We start from the raw sequence: 23,328 nt of genomic DNA, 5'->3' as shown, positions 1-23,328 counted from the left end.
GAGCCGCCATTGTTTACAAATTTTATTGTTATTGGGTTGTTTTTTTGCCTTCATTCATTCATTTATTATTCTTTTTTTTGTTGCTATTGTTTTGATTTTGTTGAGTTTACTGTTATGTTTTTATGTTTGAAATAAAGATTTCAATCAATCAATCAAGCTCACAGAATGTAAATTGAATCTTGTTGAAATGCACTAACTTCCACAAGTACTTGTGATGACGCTAACGAGTAGCAGGCAACCAAACGTTGTAAGATATGATAATAATTACAACTTACAGTAGCACTTTGTAAATTAACTTTTGAAATTATTCCGGTTCTACCTGCAGGACAAACCATTTGGCCAATCAGCGCTTGACGATAAGACCGCTTGCTTATCACAGTCAATGATAACTTGAAGAAAAGCAACGGCAACGGGGATTTGAGGATTTGTGAATTCTCTTTCCAAATGTGTTTTCTGCCTTCTTACTCCCTCTTGCTCACTCCCTCCTGGCGGGTGCGTCTCGTTGCAAAGGACGTGCTGTGGCTTTGAATAGTGCTTTCATTCTGCAGCGTGCAACTCGAGAGACACGGCGTCCCGTTTGAAGGGGTCATTTTCCGTTGTAAAGCAGGAAACCTGTGAAGGATTAATAACGTCACTACATGTAAATGGGGAAAAAAACGACTTGCATTATTATTATTACATGGTCAGCTAAAAAGGTTAACATATGTCCATTTAATATTACTGTTGTATGTGTCTCCTGTGCATTGCTGGAATTGCCTAATGGAGTCACAAAATGACATTACTGACACGTCTTGAACATTTCCCCATCTCCTTCAATTTAATTTCTGCGCAATCTTTTCTAAGATATTGGATTTACACTTCGCTCCATTGAAACATCTGGCTGCTTTAGTTTTCTTCATTATTTCTGGTTAATGTTCCGAAAGGCCACACTTCCGCCATCGATCATCAGTAGGCAGGTTGAGCATCCTTTTCCTGATTTTTCGTTTTGGAGTAGAGAAAGAACCCGAATGGAAAGAATTATGATGGGCTGTTTGGACAATCGACACTTGTGAATGTGCTTACCTCATTCGCTATAATAAAGTCTGATCAAAGTGTGGCATTTCCCCTTCTCCCATTCTTTTCTCTGAATGTAAATAAATATTTGTGATGACATTAACTCATTCACTGCCATTGACGGCTATAGACGTCAAAAATTCATGTGAACTTTTTCTATTAGTTGTACTTTTTTTTCATAATTTTTTTTTATGAAAACCTAGAAAAAAATGTTTTATTGTACATCTATAACAGATATAACATTTGTGATTAATCGGGAGTCAACTATTGAAGTCATGCGATTAATTACGAATACAAATTTTAATCGTCTGACGCACCTTATTTATTTATATATATTTTTTTAAATTAGGGGCGTCAGGCAATACATTTTTCAAAACATTTTTTTTAATTGTAATTAATCACAACTTCACTAGTTAACTAACGATTAATCACAAATTTTATATCTGTTCTGAATGTACAAAAAAAAAAATCTAGGTTTTCATACTCTTTCAGGAAATTGCACTCCACTAGAATAAGTGTTGGTTATGAACTGCACTCCTGAACAGTTCAAACATATTATTTTGCCACAGGCAGAAACCATTTTGCTTTTTCTCCTCACAACAGTGTCCTGTGCAGACATGAAGTCTGCCATTATGAGGTTATAAATGAAAACATTTATGTCATGACCTAAACCATTTAAAATATTTGTGAATTTATGTCTTTCATACCATTTTGCGCTTATTACCCCCCCGCATCAATACGCTTCCCCTTCAGTTCAGACATAACCGGCATGCTCGAGGAGAGACTTTCCTTGTAAATGCAGTTTATACTCAATGCAGTGTCACAATATTTTTTACAGTAGTAAAATTTCCCCTCTTTTTGTCACACTTCACTCATCATTAACTCCGCTTCCACTGATGCACATGCCGAATGCGATCTTCCGTATGTGCGTCTTCAACTTGAACGTTTTTTAATAAACCCATTCGCACATTTCAGGATGGTACTTTAGCCGGTCTGGCATTTTCTGCACAAGCCATTTAATCAGAATCTTTGTTGAGTATTTCAGTGATGTACCAACTTCTAACAAATCTGTTCAGTAAGCTGTGAACGCGTTTTGATTTTTTATTTATTTTTTAAATATATATATATATCCAGGGAGTTTGGGAGATGGAAGGTGAACAATTTGGCATCAGAGAGAAGAGATTTCTCACAGTCTCCATTACCGTTGACATCGGAGTTCATCAGGAATATTCGACTCCTCGGCCGCAGGCCCAGCACGCAGATGATCACTGATAACCTGATCAAGAAATATGGAACTCACTTCCTGTTGTCAGCTACACTTGGAGGTAAACAGACACATTGTATACTGCAATTATAAATATTATGGGGTGTACCGTGCACTGAATAATACCTCAAGTTGAAACTGTTGATTGCCAAGCCACACTCGTTTTATTTTTTCATATTAGGGAGTGTTGATTAACATGCATTTTACATTTTGAAAATTTTTTGCCACATTGTTTGCATTGTAAATGAGAAAAGATGAATTTGGCGAGTGCAACAGATGATAACAAATAGAACATGTTTATTTAATGTAAGCCGAAAGCAAGTAAAGCAGAATTTATCAGTAAATTTTTACATTTCGGAATTCGCACGGTGCAGTTTGGACAAGACGTGTGGAACAAAAAAAAACACTCAATCAACAGAAATCCAATGAGACCAAAAAATAAGGCATTTAGAAACAAACTAACAACAAAAGGAATGACAGAAATGTAACTGCCAGAGACAGCAAGAGCAAACACGACAAATTGACAAAGACTGAACAAATCCAGGGATCTAAATACAAGCAAAAATGGCAAAACAACGAGGAACACCTGGACAAGAAACAAGGGAACGTTGACGAGCACAGGTGCAATTTAAACAAAACAGCTAACGAGCAAGACAAGCCATGAGCTACAAGAAAACAAAACAACATGAATAATATATAAATAAAATATCAAAACCACAAATCATGACACACATCTCTTTGTGTATTATCTTCGGAACTGTTTTTTTGTAAATATAACTTTGATGAAAACTTACCCGTGTGACATTAAATGTAAAACCTTGTCAACATGATCCATGTGATCTAAATCACATTTCAATACATATTGACCATGCGGTTAGAAGAGACGTAAAATTGACTGAGGGCGACGTTGTTGCTCACATGAACTGATTAAAAACGCACTCTACTTTGTGGCTGTAAGGTCACAAAATATGAACACGTTTTTTTCCCAGGCACTTTAGATGAGGACGAGAAATACTTGAAATGCTCATTAAAGATGCAACAGAGGACCGAGCAAATTTTGCAAAGTAGAATTTGGTTCGTAGAGGAATGCTTGTCAATTACTTTGACATGATTCTTGGCTTAACATGGTTACTATTGTTAGTGGATGTAAATACAAAGCAGCTTGACCAGCCGCCTAAGCTTCTTGGATCCCGGCCAGTACTTAGTGGTATGAAATGAGCAGAGTAAGGAGTTTGCATTGGACGGCTGCCAGATTTATGCTTGTGAAGCTTCCAAATGGATAACATCCCCATTTACAAAAAAAAAAAAAAGAAAGAAAGAAAAACAGATGGACTAATGAAATTAATAAATAGATTGTCAAATTAAGAGGGTGCCCTTCAGCAGCCGACACAGAAATGCAAAGGGGAGAAAACATTAGCCCTCGGCATTAACGCTGCATTATGATGAGGAAAAATGATGTGCGGTGACTTCAGGGCACTCAAAATAAAGAGACTACTGCAAGTACTGCAGTCTGCAGATCACCAAGTATGACCTGCAAATCTGAAAGCAAGGTTGCTCAGGCCACGGTCAATATATTAAGCATACTTCGTAATACTTTTATGAAAAACTTTCAGGCATATCGCCCAACCCTGTTCATAGGTTTAACCAACATGATGAATAACGCAAATTACACAAACGTTGGCCAACCATTTGGATTGTCCTGTGGTGTACGAACGGGGGTCAAAAAAGTAGATGTTGATTGCTAAAAATCAAGGGTGTCAAAATGAGTGTGTTAATTTTGAGTTAATTTAAAGTTCCTTTAATGCCACAAATTTCTCGAACAGGCGATTAATGACCGCCCCTTTCTTGGAAAGCCCATACTGCGGGAATTCCAGTCACAATGCAACAGACATGTCCACGTCAAAATTTTGCAGTAATACATTTAATAACAATGCATATATTCGTGGGGGCCATGTTGTATTTGTCAATTTTTAAAATGTGCAGAATTTCATAAGTTACCTCATGTTAAAGATTAGATAGCTCTTAATATGACAAGAAAAATGCACTGCTCTGTCACTAATGTCTTACAAACGCAATTATGTCATCTAGTGGCAGTAAAAGGACCTCAACACAAATCAATATCACACTTATTTTTTTACCGTCCATACATCTTTTCATTTTAACAAAATTTTTTGGTTATTATGAAATTACTGGATCAATTACTAAAAGATGCAGCCATATTTCTATTAGTGTAAAAATGTTTCCACTTTCATGTTAACAAGAGTATAAAAACAATAACATGTACATTTAAAACTGATATAACATTTGTGATTAATAGTGAGTTATCTATTGAAGTCATGCGATTAATTCTAATAAAAAAAAAAAATGTAATCACCTGGCACCCATACTTTAAATAAATCAAGAAACAACTAGTACAGTAACAGACCTTGAATAAGCAGATCTAAGGAAAACAGCAGCAGTTAATGACAGAAACATTGCGAGCGCTGTCAAGAAAATCCATAAACAACTGTTAATGACATCAGCAATAAGCTCCAGAGGGCATCTTTAAAGATGACTTTTTGTGCAAGCACACAAGCAGACCTCTCATTAGGACACAAGGATTATTCTCCATCAAAAGGATGACAATGCTAAAGTTTGTATTTAAAAAAAAAAAAAAAACACACACACATACAAGCCCTTCTGTAAAACTTCATGTCGATAATGGCATGGCTTAAGCTGGAATGGCTTCATCTGGGATGCGCTCGATAATCTTCATTGATGATGTAACAGGCTAAAATTCAGCTCAATGAAATCAGTCTACAAGAATATTTGATCTGTTAACATAAAGAAAAAAAGAAGTGTGCTGGCTATTGCAGTCCATTATGGGACCAAGACACAAACAAATCTCTATTCTGCATCTCTCTTCCCAAGATCAGACTAAAACATTGGCTCGTCAATAGATGGCGCTAGCGCGTCGCCATCCCGCATACTCGCTTAGTCACATCAGGACTAAAATTAAATAATGACAACGAAAATCTGTTTTTAGATGAGCAGGATAAATAGTCTACTGCTATTGATGAATAAATGTGATTTGTGTATATATAGTATTTGTCGATAGACTCTGGTTAAAACTTTGACATGGGCAATACAAACGTGAATCGGGTGCTGTTGGACGCTGAATTCCACTGACCAATATCCTTTATGGTCCGGCTACAGCCCATCTGAGTGGCACCTACCATTGATGGGAATTTGCCCCATCCAATATGGCGGCCTCATAGGCACACTCAGCCAGTCTTGTACATTATATCTGGTTTTGTCTTCATACTCAACCCGGGCCGCATGGATAAAATCATTTAGAATTTATAGACTTAATCCTACAGTAGGTTTTGCAATAATATTACAGACTTTTGTGAAAATGGCACTCATTGCTCTTACCGGCTGAACCCGCTTTTCTGCTGGCTTACGAATGTCATTGGCCGGGTCCTATACTGCATACAGTTATTGTATGCCGTAGTATTTAGAGCCTTTGGGTTTCAATGAAGGGTGATGTTGTTTTTTCTGCCATGACTTCAAGCCCCAGCTCGAGTAACTCAGTTCACTTTTTCTTTTCTTTTTTTTTTTTTTAAACTTCCAGATGAGTTTTGTGTGTGTGTGTGTGTGTGTTTATGTCATCCAGAATAAAGCATGAAGGTCAATGGCAAGAGATGCTGTGCACATTCCTTTAAAACTCCTAAGAACTTGTTATTGTTGTGCAGGAGAAGAAGCCTTAACAATATTTGTTGACAAGAGAAAACTGAGTAAGAAAGGAGAAGTGAGCGATTACTCGAGTAATTCATCGACTGTCACTCTGGAAGCTCTGCACCAGCTGGCCGCATCCTACTTCATTGACAGGGAGAGTACGCTACGCAAGCTGCATCACATCCAGATCGCCTCCACTGCCATCAAGGTAAAACCATTATATTGCAAGCACGTACTTCTTTTGACACAAAGACAGATTCCAGTAGTTCTCACCAAGTGCTACCCAAAAAACAAGTGGGTTCCAATTTACAAAGAGAATCACATTCTTAGAAAAGATCGTAGTTGACGATTTCACAAGATCGTACTCTGTTCCTACGCTGGTGATGTAACCCACATTTCGACTTAAGTTGGATTTCAACATTAAAGTCGATATTTACATCAAAATACTTTGTACAGTAATTTAAAAAAAAAACATACTTGTGTGTTTCCGCACAAAAAAATCATTGCTGCCGGATGGCAGAGCGGAGCTAATTCGAAGCTAAAGGCGCCTGATAGCGAGCCGACCTGCTCGAAGGTAACAACACATCTTAAAATTAAAAAAATACTGTGGGAAATTAACAAAAAAAGAAGGTGCTACGGACGAGGCACGGGCGCCGTAAAGTCGAAACGACGAAGGTTGCATACGACGTAACTCGAGGACTCCCTGTACTTCAGAGTGGTGAATTTGTCAGGAGACCAGAGGAAGGATCAAAGGGAAAAAAGATGAAACAAAGTGAAATCCAACACCAACCAGACACCACCTTCCACTGATAGAGTTACAAAACCAGAATCTTTTACCAACCCCAGATACATCAGATTAGGAAAACCAGAGGAAAGACTAAAGGAAGGAAGGATAGATAAAGCAGAGTGAGATCCACTAACACCAACCTCCACTCATTCAGCGACCAGTGGGATAAGCAAATTATTTTTGAGTTTCGGTAGATGCTGGTGTTGTGGATCTGGCATGCATTAGCGCCTCCACCAAAGACGGGAGCCCCCCCAGGCCACGGCAGCACCAGGGCACAACCCACCGGAACCCACAGGGGCCAGCGGCCGGAGAGCCAACCCAGAAACACAGATTTGCTTTCCTCCTAACAATTCATTTGTTCTCCATTGTAAAAAGAAAGACAGCATGGAGCTGACGCTTTTTATCAGTGTGCTCATGATAAGATTTAATCTCCAGCAGCACATTGAGTCAGCAGGAAACACTGATGAGCGCATATGGTGAGGGGAAGATAAATGAATCTTGTGAAACGGTGCCAGTGACAGGTTGCTGCCACCGCTTGTCACCTTCAGGTAGCAGCGAGCAATTATGGTGACAGAGGAGAGGGTGACCCTCATTCCTGTCTTTTCTATTCCTAGAAACACGGCTACCTTCAGCGTATGATGTGCGGCCGCTGTAGTGGAACCTGAATTAGCTTTTTTTGTACAATGTCAGAGCCGCGTCGACGGCGGCGATGGTTGGCTTCGTCTTGCGGCTTTGCTTGCTCGGTGGGCACATCTGAGGAGCAGGAGCAGATGCTGTGTTCATTTTTGTAGCGACAGACAGGAAGCGCTGGAGGAAGAGTGTTTTTTCATGCTCTAAAGGCACTCATCTGGCAGAACTGACAGGCGAGGAGTGCAAAGAGCTAGAGTGGGAGATTCACCTCCATCACTTTTTCAAACGAGTCAAAGGAGAATAATTCCCCCCCGCTCTGTGTATCATTTCCATGGGGCAGTGACCCACACAGTAGCAGAACGGATCCCTCTAAGCGCTCTCTGCATGATTTGAAATCAAACAAGTTGAGAAGGGAAGGAAAAGCGCCAAAGCGAGGCCTCCCGCCCTGCTGTCAGCATGCAAAGGTGAAATTGAAGCTCATTTCACAGGAAGAGCCCATTACTGCTGCACTGGGATGAAGAGTAAGTGGAGAAATCTCCGTTCTTGTAAAGACGTCACAAAAATAACTGAAAACGGAATGGATCGGTTCGCTTGGATGACAAGACATCATGCGTAAAGACTATATATTAGGGATGTCGCAGTAACCAGTTTGAATGTGCAAATGCATTGAACCAAACAAATCTTTCCAGTTTGAAATATGTAATCAAAATACGGATCAAATCGTCTTTTATTGGAGAGATATATCTTAGAAGGAAATGGCACACGACTGACGTCATTCAAATGTACGTAAAATGACAACAACAAAAAAGTAATTGCATCATAACCTCTCAAACGGACCCTTACCATATCAAATCGTAATCCCAATTGAATCGTTACACTTTCAAGTCGAACTGTCCCCATTTTTAGTTTTTCCTCAACACATTCCATTTTCTTCTCCGCGAAAGCTGGTCCAATCGTCGTTTCTTCTCCGACGAATGGCTCTGTGTTAAATTGTGCTAACCAAGTTCGACCCCACCGCATTCTTCTTCATCTGATCAAAATATTACTGATGATCAGGATTGAGTTTTTTCGTCTCGTTTTTTTCGTCAATAAAATGAAGAGCTTGACATACTTTTTATTTGTAAACCATGTTTAGTCTCGTTTTTCTTCGTCAACAATATAGCATTACAGAATTATCGTTAATGTCATGTGATGAGCGATTTCGTTACGTCTCGTTTCTTCTTTCTCACATGGAAAAGGCTCGTTGACGAAGATATTTCATTCTAATTTTGTTGACGACAGCAACCCTAAGTCCTAAAAGAAAGCATGCGGATGACACAAAAACAGTTTGCTTGGTCAGAATGAAAAAACGTTCTATTAAAACGATATGCATTGTAAGACAGAGCTAATAGTAGAACTGTGCGGTTCTTTCTGCATGATCAGAGAAGGCTCCATATCAGTAGAGCCACTTTGAAAAAGGTTTCCAATATCTCTAAGATGTTGGCTCGTAATCCTCAGTCAATTGTGTGACCTTTTCTCCAGTAAACATAAGTGAGGTGATCTTTAAACTGGATCCATACCTCTTGAACACACTTGGACTGATGAGAACCAAACTCAACATTCATTATAGTGACTCACAAAATAACATGTGGGAATGTAAAAAAAAAAAAAAAAAGGAACTTGATTAATTGCTTGAAGATTCAACATGAAGCAAGATCACATTTTACTGGTGCAGTTAATTTGTCAAATTGTCAGCAGCTCATTAAATTAACCCCCGGTTACTTTCACAATTATTTTTACTTCATTTTTTTTTGTTGCACTACTTCCACTGCTCACTTTTGTTACAGATAGAGACAATTTTGCCCAGCGTTTTACCTTCATGTGTTTGGATACATCGGCCAATAATGTTCTATCTGGTATTTCTAATATAAAAGCTGCTGCGATGCAAAGCGGAAATTGAATGCTCTGCTCATCACTCCCTTTTTTTTCTTTTTTTTTTTTGCCATACGCTATATCATACGGCTTATCAAATAATACCTTATATGCTTTCAATATTCATAGACTCTGAATGCCAGTGCTGTATCTCATTTCCTCACATTGATGTCAGCAATAAAATTTATCATGAAAGAAGCAGGGGATTTATGATGTGATAGAAATATTATTGGAGAAGAATTGCGGTCAAATTATGTTCCCCCTCCTTTTTTTTTTTTCTTTTCCCTTGTGGATGTGTTGGACCTTGCTTTTGATTAGCAAGCCCCATGCAGTGCTTGTTGTGACTCGCCTGAGTTTGAAAGGTCTTCTCGCAATTTGTGATTGGTACCGATCGAGCGACTCTCATTGTTGGGCCGCGTCCATCTGTCATGTTATACCAAGTGGCAAATGACAAGCGTGATTAGGACAAGTGGCAGAACAAAAAGTATGCCGTCTCAGACCACAAAGGAAGAAAAATGAGAATCACTTAGGTGCGCTACATCATAAGTAATAAGCTTGCAAATGAAGTGAACGAGGATGCTGGGCTGCAGCTGCTTTGTGCCAAAGGTCAAGTCAGACATCCTCAATCAGACATTAAGGCAAAAAGGGACACGCATTTTATCACACTTTTAATCGGAGTCTTAAATAACATGTTCGTATATTTTTTTTTTTGTAGATTCACAGGGATAAGAGGACATACAAGGTGAAAATTTCCATGTCAACATTGTTAGATTAAAACGGGCCCCCATGTCGCCATGAAACATCTTTTTAAGTAATTGATGTGTACTTTGTGGAAAGCAGAGCATATTCATACGCGATTTGTGATGCAAATGGTTTTAAAAGCCAACAGCCACTAATAGCATACAAATGAGCAACATTTTTATATTAACTTGCTTGTTAATAGAAATGCGGGCTACATTTTATAGTGAGCACTTTTATTTTCTTGTTACCCAGGTGACCGAAACTCGCACTGGTCCCCTTGGATGCAGTAACTATGACAACCTTGACTCCGTTAGCTCAGTACTGGTTCAGAGCCCGGAAAACAAGGTCCAGCTGCAAGGTTAGTTTTCTTTCCCCACATGTATTATTTTAATTTTGTTATATTTATTTGCAGCCCCTAGATGAAATTTGTCGTTCTCTCTGATGAATATTTTGTATGTTTTCCTTACAAAACACAAAGTAACAGATTCATTCAGAGGCAGGATGTAAACATGGGAGAGATTCCCCCACTGCAAAGAACTATTAGTACAGTGGAGCCTCCACAGTTGATCACAGTCTTTTGTAGGATGTTCGTCAAATTTCGATGTGCTTAGATTTTTTTTAGCGTGGGAGCAATGGGAATTTAAATGCATTCATGGGGAATGCAGATGCATGTAGTGCTCCTTTGATGCTCTCTAAATAGAGTTTTGATGTACAAACAGGGCTCGCATGGCTTCATAAGATGACGGTGTGTGTTTTTGGAACGTGTTATAATTGTATTTTTTTTTTTAAATGATATTTCGCGAGACTAGCACAAATAGAAAAGTGCATTTGCCACTTTGTGTGAGAGGGAATGCAGCCGACTCCCAGGCAATGGAAGTGGCTCCCTCCCTTTCCATTAACTCATTCACTCTCAGCAATTATCTCTGAAGACACCCCCTTCACTCCCGGCTGTTTTACTGGATTTTGACTGATTTTGCAAAGCCCGCAGAATATAATTGCTATAAAAAGTATGGAACCTACCAAAAGAAATATTAGTCTCTTCTTTCATCAGGAACAAAAAAGTATATTTGCATTTGTCTCTGTTTCGCAGCAATTAGCATTAGAATATAGCTAAGTTTCATCTTATTTACATTTCTGGTGAAAACACTGATAAAAAGAGCTTGTTGCAACACAGCCCTGGCTGATCTCTTATACTCTGCTGCCACCTGCTGGTTGTTTTTTTGAAATAACTACCATTGCTTTAAGCCACCTCTTCAAGTCAGAAGCTACATCAAAGCCTTCTGTATGCCCTTGCATAAAAAAAACAACAACAACATAAAAACGTGTAAATACGCTTTTGGGAGTGAAGGAAGAAGTTTAAAAAAAAAAACGTGTTTACACGTTTTTGGGTTTGAATGAGCTAAAATCAGGGTTGATATTACGGAAACAAATTGACTCGCTGGATTCCAAGAAATAAGATTGACATTTGATTTTTGGGGTTCCACTGTAACGACAATATATTTGCAGATGACTGATTACGCTAATAGATTCATCATTGACTGTAAATGGAGTACCTGTAAAGAGCTGACAAAGCGAGAGCGTCTTTCAAATTGTCCTGAACCAAGGCTCGATTTGGCAGGTTTGCAAATCATCCTTCCAGACTACTTGAGGGAAGGTTTTGTGCAAGCGGCTCTCAGCTACATAGCCTGTAACGGAGAAGGCGAGTTTGTCTGCAAGGATAACGACTGCTGGTGCAGTTGTGACGCCAAGTTCCCAGAATGCAACTGTCCGTACATGGACATCCAAGCCATGGAGGAGAGTCTGGAGAGAATCACCGAGACGTGGGGGCAGCTTTACAAAGACTTTGAAGAATCAGGTGAGAATGTCCCCCTTGGAGGATAATCAATTCATCTTTCCACGTGCAATATAGCCTTCATATTCATGCCTTGTCATGGACACTTGCAGGAAAATCTAACTTTCAGGATATAAATTATTCATATATAAGGGACTGAGTATGAATTGGTAAGTGTTGCTTGCACATTCAGTGTCATATTTTCCATCCTTTGTTAGTCCTTGTTCAGCAACTTAAAGGTGAATCGTAAGTGGTTTGGATTTTTTATTTTTTTTTTCCCGGTGCAATGTCTGCATAGGACACATTGAAAACGCATCATAACCAAGCAGGGGGACATAAATACAGCTTTTGCCTCAAGCCGTTTACAGTATGTCAGAAGGAGATTAATCATCAATAAAAAGCCATTTATTTCTGCCTTGAACTTTTATATTACTGTGGAGAAACGCTTGAATGGAGGCTCTTAGCATAATGTTTGGTTATTATTGCTGTGCTCGGTCATTACGCGCAGGTGATTATTACTCAAAATCAAATGGATGTCATTTTTTTTTTCACCGCTCATCTCAAAAATATCCCCAAGTGCAATTATTTTTCAAAGTTTATGCTTTAATAGCCAGGTGTCAAGTGAGGTCATCCGCATGCCCAAAATTCAAATATCCAAGGTGTCATTATGTCCTTCAGCAAAGGATATCAGCGATTTCCATACTGACGGCTTATCAGCATGAGGCCGGTTCAGACAGATTGTGGCCGAGCTGCTAAACAAGGATGGAGAATAAAAATCAGTGGCTCGAACCCAGCACCAAAATGTTTGCTTAATTAACAGGTGCTTTCACCAGGCCTACTGTGTCTCAACCTTATGTTGTCAAATCTTTAATAATATGTATATTTATTAGGGGTGTGAAAAAAGTTTTTTTTTTAACGCGCCATTAATGACCGCCTTTTACTTCGAAAGCCTGTACTGGGGGAATTCCAACCACAATGCAGCAGATAAGTCAATGTCAACATTTAGCAGTAATACATTTAATAATAATGCATATATTTGTGGAGCTTAGATAGCTCTTATTATGAAAAGAAAAATGTCACCAACATCTTACAAATGCAATGATGCCATCTAGTGGCAGAAAAATTACCTTTTTAATTTTAACTAAATTTTATGAATTATTGTGAAATGACTGTAACAAAGATTAAAATATGCAGCCATATTTCTATTAGCTTAACATTTGTTTCCACTTTTATGTTAACAAGAGTATGAAAAACATTTTATTGTATGTACATTTGGGATATAACGGCCGATTAATCGTGAGTTAACTATTGAAGTCATGCGAATTAATTATGATGAACAATTTTACTCGCCTGACAGCCCTAATATTTATTGTTACTTTTAGCAGTGTGAGTGGCCCCTTGATAACGGTGGGATTGAAAAGGGCCCTCCCCCCAAAATGCTGCCACAATATTGGAGGCATAGAAAATGATATCGGAGAGTGTGAATTGAAGCAGGACTAATTAGTCTTGACGCAAACCTTGTTGGATTTAATTTAATTAAGTGAAAGGAGGTATTTCCGTAACCTTTATCTACAATATTGTGGTGTGTGTGTGTGTGTGTGTGTGTGCCTGATGTGCCGTTTGTATTGTTGCAGATGAATTCAAAGCTTTCCACGGGAGGCTGCCCCAAAAGCATTTCCTGAACATGTCCACCATCCAACACTTATGGTCACTGGATAACTTGTTCAACGGGCGATATGAGCAGTTGGAGAACAACATGCGCGTCATCGCCAAGCGTGCCGAGAGGGTCATCTTCAAGCTCTTCAGTTTGAGTAAAAGATGTCACCGACAGCCGCAAGTTCGATTACCAAGAGAGAGGTAAGCACAGTTGTGAAAAGATACTTCATATTTGTTAGCATTTCAGTCTTAATATACGTACTATATATATATACAGTGTTTTTTTGTCTCTTTGTTTTTAACTAGGAACACTGTGACCACAAACTTAACATTTTAGGGTGTTACACTTCCTTTCAAGTAAATTTCAATCCCCCTTTTATTTCCCGTGTAGTAGACAATCTGCCATTCTCACTCATGTTCGTTCACACTATGTACAAATTAGACTCTTCAAGCAAGCGAACACCAACAACTAGGGGTGTCAGGCAATTACATTTTTTAATCAGAATTAATCGCATGACTTCAATAGTTAACTCACGATTAATCTCAAATTTTATGTACGATAACATATTTATTTAAGTTTTGATACTCTTGTTAGCATACAAGTGTTTTTTTTAAGCTATTAGAAAGATGGCTGTATCTTTTAGTCATTGATATAGTAACTTCATAATTAATAAAATTAAGTTAAAATTAAAATCATGTACTGTACTGCAAAAAAAAACGAGTGTGATATTGATTTGTGTTGAGGTCATTTTTGTGCCACTAGATGGCATAATTGCATTTTTAAGACGGTGACAATGCATTATTCTTTTCATATTAAGAGCTATCTAATCATTAACATGAAAGTGAATGAGAAATTCTGCACATTTTTTTAAATTGGAAACTACAACTTGACTCCAGTATCCACAAATATATGCATCATTATTGAATGTGTTACTGCTAAAATTTTGACATGGACCTGTCTGCTGCATTGTGACTGGGATTCCCCCACTACAAGCTCTCCGAAAAAGGGGCAGTCATTAATTGCGCGTAAAAGTAAATAAATAGTGGTGTTAAAGGTACTTTTAAATTAAGTCAAAATTAATGCACTAATTTTGACACCCCTAATATATATATATATATATATATATATATATATATATATATATATATATCTTTTAAATTAAGTCAAAATGAATGCACTAATTTTGACACCCCTAATATATATATATATATATATTATTATTATTTTGAAGGTGTCACTGTGTTCATGCATTGCTTCAAGTCAGAATTCCATGTCTGCATATAATATGCGATGTGAGCGCTTCCTTCCTATTTTAATATTCATGTTGCTTCCCACTGCCACACAAGGCTGCTTTAAAAGGAATGATGCCTCACATCCCACAAACATTTTAGGATTAGCATACATTTTGTTCCACAATAAACTCCCATCTCATCTTCAAAGTGTAACAAATCTGAAAAGAAAAGATTTAAAAAAGCAGCAGTTGCCATGCATTTCCTCCTCTGTAGTAAGCAATGGCGGAGATGAGGCATAAAAGAATCAGTCCAGAAAGTGCTTCACAGAGAGAGAGACACGGAGAGAGAGAGAGAGAGAGACATTATCATATGCCTGGAGCGTTCTTCTGTCACAAATCAAATAAATCTTTGTTGCTTTACCTTATAACCTTTACGATTTTATGTGCTAATTATTAAAGCAACAGTATATTTAACATGACAATTAATCTTTCAAAATATTTCAAAAAAGAACGCAAAACCCATCTGTTCAAAGTCGCTTTTAATGTCTAATGTTTAGTATGTACTGATTTTATTATTGTAATGATTTTATGTTTTTGACTTTTTTTTTTTAAAGCTTTTTCTACTGATTTTATTATTATACTCGACCTTTTTTGGACTTTCTGTGAAGCGTCTTTGAGTACCTTGCAAAGCGCCATACAAGATAACTGTATTATTATTATTATTATTATTATTATTATTATTAATTAAAAATACCAACATTTCAGTCCAATATGCAATCTTTTCACATCGTTTCTTTTCCTCATATTTAATCACCAGTTTTGTGCTATATTACAACAAAAACATGACAAATGAAATGAGTGGATTGCTGAGCTTGCTGACAACATTATTTTCACCAACACAATCAACATCATTAGGAACACTAATAGGGTCGTGATGATTAATCTTAACAGAGATGATGATCCCTCTGCAGTTATTCAGTGCCAAGAACTGGAGATTCACTTCATTTTGTAATGGAATTAAATTATTTGTTGGTTTAAAATAAGATTTGTGATTATAGCGTTTCACCTTGTACATCGTTAAGATACTTTCTTTTTTTTTACTTGATCTTGACATAACCTGTGCAAACTGCATTGAGAAAATTAGTATTTTAATACATGAGCTTGAGAACTAAAAGAGTGTCCTTCTCTGCTTTCACTTTCGGATTTTGAATATGTTAATGTGTCTCGCATGTCACTGCTGCAAAACTGGAAGGATAAAGTGTGTTCTTTGTCTCTTTCCCTCCTGCAGGTCTCAGTCGTACTGGCTGAGTCATTTCCAGTCTCTCTTGTATTGTTCCGAGAACAACCAGCTTGGTGCATTCTCGGAGGAGCTCCACAGCTGCAGCTGTCGATATGAACACATCCCCTGTCAGCTCCCTCCACCCTGCACTGTTGGCGAAGGCGCCGCTTGCGCAGAGTGCGCGCCAGACAACCACACCCGATGCGGGGGCTGCAATCAAGGCTTTGGACTGGTACAGGGCGCCTGCAAGCCAATGGTGGCAGATTCCACTGAAAACTACCTGGGCTTTGAAACGGACCTCCAAGATTTGGAACTAGGCTACCTTCTGCAGAGAGCTGATCGGAGGTTGGAGGTATTTGCAAAAATGTCAAACCTGTTGACTCAAAAAAAAAAAAATAAAAAATAAAAAAAAAGGACATATAATGATATGAAATAAATTGAAATTACACTGGGGAACAATTAGAAAATTTTACTTTTTTTTTGTAGCACATCAACTTTTTCTCCACTGCTTACAAGCAAGCAAAATTACACTGATTATCTGTAGAAAGACTGTAGTAAGAAGAGCTGATTACGATGATGATACTCATCAACAGTTATGGACGCAAAACATGTAAAACTACGAAGGAGTTGGCACATAAGCACAGCTGTGCTGTGAATGATCAGCAATGTTAAGGAGTAAGAGTGAAGGAATGGAGGGAAAAGGGAGAATCCGTTTAAAAGTTACTTGGTGCTAAAAAAATAAATATAAGAAACCCGAGCTAGGAAAAAAATTAAGAGATTTTGAAGAGGGAGTTTAAAATTATTCTCAGGTTTAGTGAACCTCAAATGAAAGTTACTAAAACAAATCTATTTTGAGATATTGTACTTGGGATAGTGTTTTCACCGAAGTAACCCGCTTTGCTCCCGGCTGTTTTACAGGATTTTGGCTGATTTTGCAAGGCCCACAGAATATTGTGTTCTACTGCTATAAAAATATGGAACTTACCAAAATAAAGATTCAAGTCTCTTCTTTCATCAGGAAAAAAGTATATTTGTATCTGTTTAGCTGCAATTAGCATTAGAATAAAGCTAAGTTTCATCAATATTCAAATACCTGGTGAAAACACTGTCAAAAATAGCTTGTTGCAACATGGCGCTGGCTGATCTCTTATACTCTGCTGCCACCTGTTTGACTTTTTTGGTAATAACTACCATTGCTTTAAGCCACCTCCTTATGTCAGAAGCTGCATCAAAGCCTTCTGTAAAAAAAAAACTTGATGAATATCAATTTAATGTATAACGGATGCAAAATGTGCGATTAATTGTGAGTTTACTATTAATGCAATAAATCACAATTTAAAAAATGTAATTGTCTGACAGCCCTACTTAAAACGTGTTCACTTGGTAAAAGCCTGCCTTTCACATTCAACATTTCACATAGTAGCAACGCTCAGCATTATTAATTTGAACCCTTATGGCGAGGGAGAAGAACATTCAAATATTTATGCAAGATTTAGACTTGATGCATGTAAGTGAGCCTCAATTTATTTTGTGGTTATTAAGTCCATCCTGTCTGGTTGATAGTACTCTGTTCATTTTCCTCCCCAGGTTCATGCAATTTTCATCAGCAACGACATGCGTCTTAACAGCTGGTTCGACCCCTCGTGGAGAAAGCGGATGCTGCTCACACTGAAAAGCAACAAGTACAAATCCAACATGGTGCACATGCTGCTGGGAATCTCCCTTCAGGTTTGCCTTACAAAGAACAGCACATTGGAGCCCGCGCTTACCCTCTACATCAATCCCTTCGGCGGCAGCCATTCCGAAAGCTGGTACATTCCCGTCAATGAGAACCGTTTTCCTGACTGGCAGGCCACAAAGCTGGACCTGCCCTTCGAGTGTTACAATTGGACTCTGACACTCGGTAACAAGTGGAAGACGTTCTTCGAAACAATCCACGTCTACCTGCGGAGCAGGATAACGACGCCCAATGGAGTGAATGACAGCGTATATTACGAACCTTTAGAGGTGACGGATGCTGGACGTAACCTGGGCTACATGAAAATCAACAGCATCCAGGTCTTTGGTTACAGTATGCACTTTGACCCGGAGGCTATACGGGACTTGATTCTGCAACTGGACTACCCGTACACGCAAGGTTCCCAGGACACGGCTATGATGCAGCTCTTGGAACTACGCGATCGGGTCAACCGGCTCTCGCCGCAAGGTCAACCCAGGTTGGACTTGTTTGCCTGTCTTCTCCGACACCGACTTAAACTGACTGCCGGCGAGGTGGCTCGCATTCACGCCTCCTTGGAGGCCTTCGGCTCCCGTCTGCCCAATTCCATGGATTATGAAACCAGCAAGCTTTGCAGTTAACAGCTGCTTGTTGAAGCGCGGGCTCACTTTTAAACGGTCACCTAGAAAGTGAAACGGACTTTCTTGGACTTGCACCATTTGCGGTGTATTTGTTTACTTGTGTTCCCTCTTTGAACGGATGACCATGTGGTGTGTTTAATCATGAGTGGACCAACTGAGGGCAGCTGCAGAATGTACTTTGTGAACCACCCTGGGGACTACCATCAAAGCATGGTGGAAAGTGGTGGAAGAACGCACAACTTGTTTCCAGTATAGTCAAAAGCAAAAGTAACGTATACTGCGGTAGAAATTGTGATACCAGAAACCACACTGTAAAAAATAATAATGAATTAATTAATATGTACTTGCGACATCCTAGTAAAGTTTATTCACTCAGATATTCAAAGTAAATTTTACAATGAGAGTTTGGAGTACATTTTACCAGTTTATTAAAAAAAAAAAAAAAAAAGCCACCCAAGGGTTGAGTAAAGAACTACAACCTTCAGGTTGGGAGGCAGCCACTCTACCACCTGAGCCATGCCGCTCTTGCTGTGTGTTAGTATGTTGATGGTGTCAGGCGGAATCCGAGTACCTCCAAGAGATCAGTTTTTGGTCTCATTTTGGACACACCGGCAACAGTGGCATGGCTCAGGTGGTAGAGTGACAGTCTCCCAAGCTGAAGGTCATAAATTCGTTCCTCAACACTTGAGTAGCTTTTTTTTTTCTTTAATAAACTGATAAAATGGAGTCAAGACTGTCCTTGTAAAATTTACTTTGAATCTATGAGTAAAAAAACGTTACTAGTTTTTTTTCAAGTAAATATTACTCTTTTTTTTACAGTGTAGGCAGACCAAACCATTCTTTATAGGACTGCTCAGTTTTACTGTAAGCATCAAACCCAATGAATGGACAAAATCAATTGATGGTAAAATGTTGGAATCTGTTTGTTTGTAATTTTTATATGTCCCTTTGCTTCAGTAACAGTGCACTTGCCATAAAGCCCAGAATGCAGAGGTGTCAATATTTTGTAGATAAATTGATATTAAAACACATGTAACACATTCCAACTGCTGGACTGTTTTTTTTTTCCCTATCAACAGTATTTGTTTTTAAACATCACAAAACAAAAAAAAATAGAGGATTCTGGTGAGTTTTGCGTTTTTTTTTTTCCTAGACTGATTGCATAAGTCAATTGCACAACAAATTGTGTACATATGAATCTCATCTTAGTTACCATAAATATATTTTTACCTCACCAAAACAGTTTAAGAAAAACACTGGATTACAATGTTTCTGTTGTATCTATGACACAAAGTTTAGTAGCATTTTGACCAGTGCAGCAGAACACCATTTATTTATTTTTTGTTAGTTTAATTTGTTTTTAGACCAAGATTATTTTTTAGAATGCATCCCCCGCCCCGAAAATGCTTTGTTTTAGAGTTAGCTTTAGTTTTGTTGTTGTCGTCTTTTTTTTTTTGGGGGGGGGGGGGGGGGTACTTGGTGAGTACAAGATGAAACACTTATTAATTTTAAAATAATACATTTAAAATGAACCCCAAAATCTCATGTATGATATTAATTACCAAAAACAAAACCGAAGAACATTTTAACTATAGTTATAGTTAGTAATACTCAATGTTAATAAACAGAAAATGTAGTTTCAGTTTAAAAAGCTTTTTCATTTAATTTGTTAACGTATTTTTTTTTAGTTGTTGCGTTTCCTAAGCTCTAATAACCTTAGAGTGAAAATGTGACCATCATACTTCTCTTATATATTAAATAGTAAAATTCACATCCTGGACTGTCTTCAGCCTCACAGTCTTCACCCAAATGAATCTTCCGCTTACTCATCATCTTGATCTTCATCATCTTCAGTGGCACAGGAACACGCTCCCATGGCAAACTGGAATTTGCACTTTACAGTTAAAGTGACACAATTCCAATTTGCTCCCCAAGCGGCACCGTCTGAATGTGCATCACCAAAGTGGAAAAATCAAAACCAAGCCTCCTCTGTCGGATAAAATGCCGACGTGACGAGATGGTGAACGGACAGATACAACATTAACTGTCACAAATTGAAAGTCTTTGTGGTGTTGGAGGCAAAAAGGACGGCCCGCATGCAGGAACGCAGGGAACAGTTGGACCTTCAAAACATTAATTTCCCAAAAATGTAAAAAAAAAAAACACGCAACAAAAAAACCCAAAGGCATTCATACAAAAAAAGCCTCATTCTGCTGGAGCAGCTTGACATGATTCATTGCTTTCAGTGCTTTTTTTAATAGTTGCATGCTGGATGCCACTTCACACAGCATCCATTATGCTGTGGAAGTGGAAGGCAAAAAGCTCCGTGTGATGAGAGCAGTCCTGACCTTTCAAAGTCTGCCAATAAACGCTATTTAAGACTGAAAATAACACTTTTTCTTTGGGTTAGGCTCTATTGGGGATATTGTCTCATTGAATTTTTGCCTGGAATCTTTTCAACATTAATTTATATTGAGAATGACACCATTGTAATATGTAAATAAACATTTATGCAAATAACTAATATATATAATATCGATTGTTGCCATTACATCTGCAGTTCATCTTTAAAGAATGAGACTTGATTGTGGCTGATTTCATGAGCAGTGGCAGAAACCCAAAATGTCATTTAATATTTTGCGGCAGATCTGCCAGTAATGCCTGAATAATCTTGATGATTAAAACCAAGCCGAGTTTTTTGTCGGTTATCAAACGAAAATATTATGAAGCTTGATGTCGCTGCCCCGGCTAATACTCTGCCACATATTAGACTAATTATGTAATGTAGTTTTGACAAATCGGAAAAGTACAGGCTCAGATAGCATGAAAGATTCATGAACGTTGAAAATTGAATTCTCAGCAATAATCAAAGTCGCAGTGAGCTGGCGAATCGGAGATTTCCTCAGGCCGGGTTCAAAAACGGAGACAGAATATTTTGCCATTAGGCTACTGTTTGCTTATGTTAGGCTTGTACTCCACTATGTAGACACAAGTAAATATTGACACAAATGTCATTTTTAGCGTGATCCGATCAACGCAGAAGGATAGTGACGGATGTTTTTTTTTAACAACTACGAATACAAGTTTAGGCTCCGCAAATTTCATGCTGCATTTTGAAATGATGATTTTCCGTTAGTCAGGAGCTCGGGGATTAATCATCATTTCCTCTCCTTTATTTCGTTTCCACTTTTGGATAATGAAACCTCCTGGGTCAAATTGACATTTTTGTACTTCCTGAGAAAACAAACGAAACCGGATGGGTAATTGTTAATTAACATGATAACACAGAAAATGTTTTTGAAATGTAAACATTTCTCAGGTCAAATTGACTCAGGGACATAATTGCTATTCCTGAGAAATGAATGTAATAGGAATGTTTTAATGAAGGATTACCTCTGTGAGTCAGTATTCTGAAAATAAATTAATGTTTTGACCCATATTGGAAAATTACCCACTCCCCTGGGTCAAATTGACCCAGAAACAATATTGCTAACAAAACAAGAATATTAATGCAAAGTTGAAGGTCCAAAGGTCTTCATACAGAACTGGAGAGCGTATGGCAATCTGATAGATTCATTGATGGTTTGATGGAAGGCGGTGGGAAACAAGAAATAGGCCTACATTGTAGATAGCATAAAAAGCAGACACTAAAATTTTCAATAAAAATTTTTTGTCGAAAATGCTTTGTTTTAGAGTTAGCTTTAGTTTTGTTGTTGTCGTCTTTTTTTTTTTTGGGGGGGGGGGGGTATTTTAATGAGTACAAGATGAAACAAAAAAGATCACTTATTAATTTTTAATTAATGCATTTAAAATGAACCCCAAAATCTCATGTATGATATTAATTACCAAAAACAAAACCCAAGAACATTTGAACTATAATTATAGTTAGTAATACTCAATGTTAATAAACAGAAAATGCAGTTTCAGTTTAAAAAGATAGCATAAAAAGCAGACACTAAAATTACATCTATAGATCCAAACCTTCAAACGTGAGAATCAGTTAATTACACCTTTATACTGTAAATCACCGTACATGTGAATCTCATCTTAGTTACCATAAATATATTTTTACCTCACCAAAACAGTTTAAGAAAAACACTGGATTACAATGATTACAATGTCTCTGTTGTATCTATGACACAAAGTTTAGTAGAATTTTGACCAGTGCAGCAGAACACCATTTTTTTTGTTTGTTTTTTTTACATTTTTTGTCGAAAATGGTTTGTTTTAGAGTTAGCTTTAGTTTTGTTGTTGTCGTCTTTGTATTTGGGGGGGGGGGGGGGTATTTGATGAGTACAAGATGAAACAAAAAAGATCACTTATTAATTTTAAATTAATGCATTTAAAATGAACCCCAAAATCTCATGTATGATATTAATTACCAAAAACAAAACCCAAGAACATTTGAACTATAATTATAGTTAGTAATACTCAATGTTAATAAACAGAAAATGTAGTTTCAGTTTAAAAAGATAGCATAAACGTGAGAATCAGTTAATTACACCTTTACACTGTAAATCACCGCACACCTGCAAACGTGTACATTATCATCAACTCTCACCCCTGTTATAACGGTTCAAGTAGAGAAGGTTGTGCCTTTGCTGGTTTGGCCGCTTATACATTTGAAATCAACATTAATATTAATGTACATATATAACACCCAGTGCAGATAAAAAAAAAAAAATTCAAGAGAAACATTCTCATCCCAATCAATACTTCTGCAGGAAGCGCTGATATTAATGACACGTATGGTATATGGAGGTGCATTAAGCAGCGGCACCGTCGAAGGCTTCCACGAAAGCAAACTTTTTTTCTTGGTCTCGGGGGTCCAGAAAGTGGAACAAAACACAGACCGGGAGGAGGCAAAGG

At 37.9% G+C, this 23,328-nt stretch overlaps 1 protein-coding gene across 1 annotated transcript in view; it reads left to right on the top strand.

Annotated features, from left to right (window-relative positions):
• The window catches only part of LOC144063133 (BMP/retinoic acid-inducible neural-specific protein 3-like), a 37,083-nt gene extending 18,166 nt beyond the window's left edge, over positions 1-18,917 (top strand). The window contains exons 3-9 of the mRNA XM_077585129.1: positions 2,188-2,378; positions 6,052-6,242; positions 10,356-10,461; positions 11,722-11,958; positions 13,569-13,791; positions 16,111-16,453; positions 17,689-18,917. Coding sequence (XP_077441255.1) covers positions 2,188-2,378; positions 6,052-6,242; positions 10,356-10,461; positions 11,722-11,958; positions 13,569-13,791; positions 16,111-16,453; positions 17,689-18,459 — 2,062 coding nt within the window. The 3' untranslated portion in view covers positions 18,460-18,917. The remainder of the gene's footprint in view (positions 1-2,187; positions 2,379-6,051; positions 6,243-10,355; positions 10,462-11,721; positions 11,959-13,568; positions 13,792-16,110; positions 16,454-17,688) is intronic.
• Positions 18,918-23,328: the final 4,411 nt, after the last annotated feature.

Source organism: Vanacampus margaritifer, chromosome 13 (assembly GCF_051991255.1).
Source record: "Vanacampus margaritifer isolate UIUO_Vmar chromosome 13, RoL_Vmar_1.0, whole genome shotgun sequence".
NCBI lineage: Eukaryota > Metazoa > Chordata > Actinopteri > Syngnathiformes > Syngnathidae > Vanacampus > Vanacampus margaritifer.
The sequence above is the reverse complement of the archived record's forward strand: the minus strand, read 5'-3'. Positions and strand labels throughout refer to the sequence as shown.